At 32.5% G+C, this 5,895-nt stretch overlaps 1 protein-coding gene across 1 annotated transcript; it reads right to left on the bottom strand.

Annotated features, from left to right (window-relative positions):
* Nucleotides 1-920: 920 nt before the first annotated feature.
* Nucleotides 921-5,310, bottom strand: Myt1 (protein kinase, membrane associated tyrosine/threonine 1). The gene is made up of 4 exons (XM_075305736.1): nt 5,103-5,310; nt 3,724-4,707; nt 1,674-2,071; nt 921-1,595 (listed from the first exon to the last, which is right to left on the bottom strand). The coding sequence occupies exons 1-4, from the start codon at nt 5,202-5,204 to the stop codon at nt 1,436-1,438; spliced, it is 1,644 nt and encodes a 547-aa protein (XP_075161851.1). The 5' UTR covers nt 5,205-5,310; the 3' UTR covers nt 921-1,435.
* Nucleotides 5,311-5,895: the final 585 nt, after the last annotated feature.

Below are 5,895 nucleotides of genomic sequence, written 5' to 3'. Positions count from 1 at the left end.
TGATCAGCCATTAGATGAGCTAGACTGATTCCAACGATTTAAAACCGGTTGGTCACCTCGGGGGTATGAAGTTTTGTTTTAGCTGTCAAATCCGCAATTGTGGCTCAAGAAGCCATAATTTCACTTTGATAATTTCCCTTCGAAAAGTGGGGACACATCTTAAAAACCTTATTTTTTTAATTTGCATATTTTTCAGCATTTTACCGGTAGGATGTTGAAAACTTCCACAATTAGTTAGTGGACACATGAGGCTTTTTGGAAAATGATCGGCTTAGCAATTATTTTTTGTAATATGCATATTTTTCAGCTTTTTACCGGTAGGATGTTGAAAACTTCCACAATTAGTTAGTGGACACATGAGGCTTTTTGGAAAAAAGATCGGCTTAGCAATCGGTGCTTTGCCGAAAACAGGGACCCTCCCAAAAACGGAAATTCCAGTCTCAAAAAACTGACCCCACTTTGTTAAAAATGTGAAAAAAAATTAATTGTGAGGCTGATATCTCGCAAACTATAAAAGATATTCGCACACGCACGCGACCTTTTTTATAGGTGGGTTTGTACAAGTTCTATCGAAATCGGTTCATAATTGCGGATTTAATACCTCCGACTTTTAACGCCTACAGATCAGCCTACTAGGGACCCACAAACTTGCACCTCAGCTATCACACAAAGAAATAATTATGTTAACATCATAATCGATTCAAAAGTTGCAGCATTGTTTCCTAACAAAAAGCGATTTGGAACCACTGTGCGCTGTACATGGAATATTTGTATGGAGTTCACCAATTTAGAATCTTCTTATTATATTGTTTTTAGTTGGAACGGAATTGTCCACGAATAACACATAACACTTTTTTGTTTCATATGTACGTATATTTTGTTGTATGCATTGTTTGCTTTAAAATAAACACATGGTAAAATGTATTCATAGAATAATTTTAATTTTTGAAACCAATAACATAACTCTTAACTAATCAACGAGGAGGGAAGATGATTTAATTACTTTTATACTAATTAGGAAGATATTTGATATATGATCCCTGCAATACATCGTATAATTAAATTACAATTAAACGTTTCATTATTGTTAATATTTGCGTTAACATATCACATATAGCAAATTAATCATCTATATGTTATAAACATACTACAATTGTAAATTTACATCTTTTATAAAATTATTTGAATAGTAAAGAATAAAAGAATATTAAAGGAAAATTGAGATTGCGAAACAAAATAACATGTTTTTAATAAAATACAACTATATTCTACGAGTAAGATCAAATGAATACCATTTGAAGCTCTGTTTTATATATAACTTCTTATATATAACTAATGTATTTATGATATATATGTAAAGAGGAATATAAATAAACACGATTATCCAAACAATAGAAAAACAATTTGGAATTAGGAACTAAAAGAATTTAATTACCTAGTCAGTATCTTCGTCAAATTTACTAAATAGTTTCTTCCCGCGCATAGAAGACACATCTAAGGGCCTACGTGAGCATTGTAAATAATCCGATTCGCAATCATCCAAATAGGAAAATGTTGATTTATCAAGAACAGAGGAGGAAACTTCGATGTTATCGCTGCACGTCCCACAAAGAAGAAGAAACATTAAATATTAATTATTTTATCATCGATTATATAACGAGTATAAAACTTACTTAAAACATGTTCTCGTTAAATCTTTTCGGGAACGAAAACTGCCATGATTATGATTTAGTGGTGTCGAATTAACAATTTTGTGTTCATTTAATCCATTATTATAGGGTGTGGAATGTTGCTGTTCAAAATACAAGTCTTCATCAAATTGGAAATCTATTCTTGCTTTGGCTTTCGATGAATTCATTGTGGGAGTTGATGACGTTAAGTGAGAGCGGGGATGTGGCGGCCTTTTCTTCTCCACTGTAGTAAGTTGTGTACATATGCCTTCCTTTTGGTTGCTCGAAGAATCTCGCTTCCCCAATATGTTAAATATGCTGGTAAAAATGTGAAAAAGTACATTTTTAAAATTGCATAATGTTGCCCAAGCAAATCTTCGAGATTTTCGTACTGTGCATTTCTGAAATGAGATAAAATAAAATAAAAATATGTGTAAAAAACAACAATAACCCAATCGATATAACTGTTGATTTCTATGCGAATATTTCTTCAGTCGAACATACTATTTTAACGCAATAAGACCATATAGCTTATTATAAATGTAATTTATGGACTAGAAAATCAAAAATTGCAATATATTTTTTTTAAGTTTTTTGTTTCTTATTTTCTAATACAAGATATTATATTATATAAAAACAATTATATACGGACAGGCCGAATCTTATGTACCCTCCTCCATGGATTGAGTAGAAACTTCGACTAAAGACTGTCATCCACAATCGAATTACTTGGGTTGTGGTAATACTTGCCGATGACCATGTCATCTTAAAACTTCTTAACATCGTCCTCTAAATTGTAAGTTAGGCCATACGTGGTATATATTAGACAATAAAAAAACAGATTAAATACGTATATAATTCAGTTCTTGACCGGGTATATGGTATATAGGGAAGTGTACAAATAATTACCAATGGATACGAAGTTTTGCACGGTAATTAGAGAGCCGAATTCAAATGTGGGGGTCGCTTTATAAAGGGCTATATACAATTACGAACCGATATGGACCAATTTGTGTGTGATTGGGGATAGGTTTTATATAACTATAGACCTATATGGACCAATTTTGGCATGGTTATTAGCGGCCATATACTACCACAATGTACCAAATTTCAACCGAATCGGATGAATTTTGCTCCTTCAAGAGGCTCCAGAGGTCAAATCTGCGGATTGGTTTATATGGGGACTATATATAATTGGACCGATATGGATAAATTTTTGCATGGGTTTTAAAGACTAAATACTTAGACCACGTACCTAATTTCAACCGGATCGGAGGAATTTTTCTCTTCCAAGAGGCTCCGGAGTTCAAATCTGGGGATCGGTTTATATGGGGGCTATATATAATTATGGATCGATATCGACCAATTTTTGCATGGTTGTTAGAGACTATATACCAACACCATGTACCAAATTTCAACCGGATCGGATGAAATTTGCTTCTCTAAGAGGCTCCGCAAGCCAAATCTGGGGGGTCGATTTTTATGGGGGCTATACGTAAGTGGTCCAATACGGCCCATTTGCAATACTATCTGACCTACATCAATAACAACTATTTATGCCAAGTTTCAAGTCGATATCTTGTTTCGTTCGGAAGTTAATATACATTCTATGGTGGAGGGTATAAAAATTTAAAAATTAAAATTAAATTAAAAAAATAACGTTACATATCAATCACAAAAATTATTAATTAAAGAGTAATTGAGGCAAATCATTTTGAGGCCACACTTTCTTTATGCATAATACTCATATTTGACAGATAAATGCTGACTAGAGCGGAGTGCAAAATCAATCACAAAAATTATCATTTAAGGAGTCATTGAGGCAAATAGTTTTAAGGTCAGACTTCCTCTATGCAGAATACTCATATTTTTTTTATTTAACTCATTTTACAACCAAACCGAAATGGCCATATACGGTTACAGGGATACTCAAAATTTGACTCCTAAATAGCATTTCCTTTAATCAGCTGTGTGAATCATTAGTGGGTCAAATATGATTGAAAATGTTTGAAGGGATAGATCAGAATTTCATAATGCATTTACTTATACATACCAATTTATTGAACAATTCCCAGTGACGTCTTTTTTGCAACATTGCAACAAAGCGCTTATTGCTTAAAAGTTGGTCGACAGTTGGCCTTTCCTTGGGATTCGGTGTCATCATGTCTTTTATAACAGTTTGTAATTCCTCAGATATCTTTTTCAAAAACTCTTCTGGAAAAATAGCACTTCTTAATTGCTGCCATAGTGGACCGTTTGCCGGTAGCTCTAAGTAACAAGATAACTCTAACATTGCAATACCCAAACTAAAAATATCGGCTGCCTTTGAAAAATTGCCCTGCATTATTTCCGGCGCCACATAGCGTGAATCACCTTCAGTAGCCTGATGCCTGTTGGCTCGATCGACATCAATGACTAAACCAAAATCTGCCAATTTACAACTATCATCATCGCCAATCAAGACATTATCCAATTTAATATCTAAATGCAATAAATTTCGGTCGTGTAGACTTTTTAAAGCCAACAACAAATCCAACAACACAGACCATATTTTCTCTTCGGAAATGTTGCGCTTGCGTTGTAGGTATGAATCCAAACTTTCCCGACATAATTCCATTTGCATAAAAAGACGATCCTCTTGCTCCCAAGCACGATAGAAACGCAAACAATTTTTATGACCCGAAAATTGTTCATAACGTCTTACTTCCTCCAAACGCTCTTGTCGATATAAATCACTTCGAAATAATTGCTTTGACATTTTAACAGCATACAACAAACCATCTTCTTTAGAGCGCACCTTAAACACCTCACCAAAGGAGCCTTCGCCGATCTTGCCCAAGCGTGTAAAACACTGTTCGAAATAGGTTTCGTTCAATGAACAATCGTACGTAGAACTGAGAAGAGAAGAATCTGCCACGCACTCAGGATCATCACCACGAAAAGATATTGCATGAGCCGTGTGGTGGTCTCGATTGAAATTTGTGTCATAGCGAGGTTTTAGTTTTGGTGGTTTCGGAATATCTTCCCGGCGATGTACCTAAATTAGAAAAAAACATTTTGATTTATTAAGTCAGGCTATAAAAAAAGTTTTCTAATCAAAGAATAATTATATTTAAAAATAAGGATTTATATGTGTTAGCAAAATCTTTTTTTTTTCTTGTTTTGTTTTTGTTCCCTATCTTCCATTTGGTAAATTTTCCCTTGGTTTTGGGTTTTGAATAGATTCCTGTTGTAATCTGACTACAACTTCAACTGCTTTAGTTTCCAAATGGGAATTCGAAGGCTGCTTTGCAGTTCTTAGCTGATTTTTCGTCTAGAGTTTTATTATAATCTCCCAGCCTGCAAAGAACAGATAACAACTCTCTTTGTCTGCTTTCCATATTCCCCTCACAAGAATACTATAAATTTTAGTGAATAAGACTTACTACTTACTTGCTTGTGTGAGTGTTGAAAAGTTGTTTCCTCCTTTATTTCTGGCACTGGCAAACGGGATAAAATCCCATTCTCCATTGTGTGGACTATTGAATCTTTCATAATTACAGCTAATAATTAAAATCAGCACTTGTTACGTAGCCAGAACAACTTGAACTTCTCAAATGAAAACAAAGATGTCAACAAGGATATCCAACAGGAATTAAACGAAACGAAACACTCCCGACCAGGGATGGAAAATACAATTTTTAAGAAAGTACGAAAAAGGGATTTTCTTGATGGAAAAAGTACTTTTCACTAAATTTCAACAAAAATTCCATTGGAAGATTATTGTCAAGAGCTCATTTAGACTGAATTTTAAATAAAATAATATTTTGTTTAAATATTTTTTTAATTTTATATCCGCTTACAAAGACTACCGTTGCCACACAATTTTCTATAGAAATAAAATTTTGACAAAATTTTCTATAGAAATAAAATTTTGTCAAAATTTTTTATAAATATAAAATTTTGACAAAATTTTCTATAGAAATAAAATTTTGATAAAATTTTCTATAGATATAAAATTTTGATAAAATTTTCTATCGAAATAAAATTTTGACAAAATTTTCTATAGAAATAAAATTTTGATAAAATTTTCTATAGATATAAAATTTTGATAAAATTTTCTAAATATATAAAATTTTGACAAAATATTCTATAGAAATAAAATTTTGACAAAATTTTCTATAGAAATAAAATTTTGACAAATTTTTCTATAGAAATAAAATTGACAAAATTTTCTATAGATATA

This window comes from Haematobia irritans, chromosome 4, assembly GCF_050003625.1.
Source record: "Haematobia irritans isolate KBUSLIRL chromosome 4, ASM5000362v1, whole genome shotgun sequence".
Lineage (NCBI taxonomy): Eukaryota > Metazoa > Arthropoda > Insecta > Diptera > Muscidae > Haematobia > Haematobia irritans.
The sequence above is the reverse complement of the archived record's forward strand: the minus strand, read 5'-3'. Positions and strand labels throughout refer to the sequence as shown.

Coding starts and splice junctions, on each gene's coding strand:
- Myt1 (XM_075305736.1), bottom strand. CDS start 5,204: ATGAAAGATTCAATAGTCCACACAATGGAGAATGGGATTTTATCCCGT. Junction 2,072..3,723: donor GGGAATTGTTCAATAAATTG/GTATGTATAAGT, acceptor ATCTCATTTCAG/AAATGCACAGTACGAAAATC. Junction 1,596..1,673: donor TTAACGAGAACATGTTTTAA/GTAAGTTTTATA, acceptor TGGGACGTGCAG/CGATAACATCGAAGTTTCCT.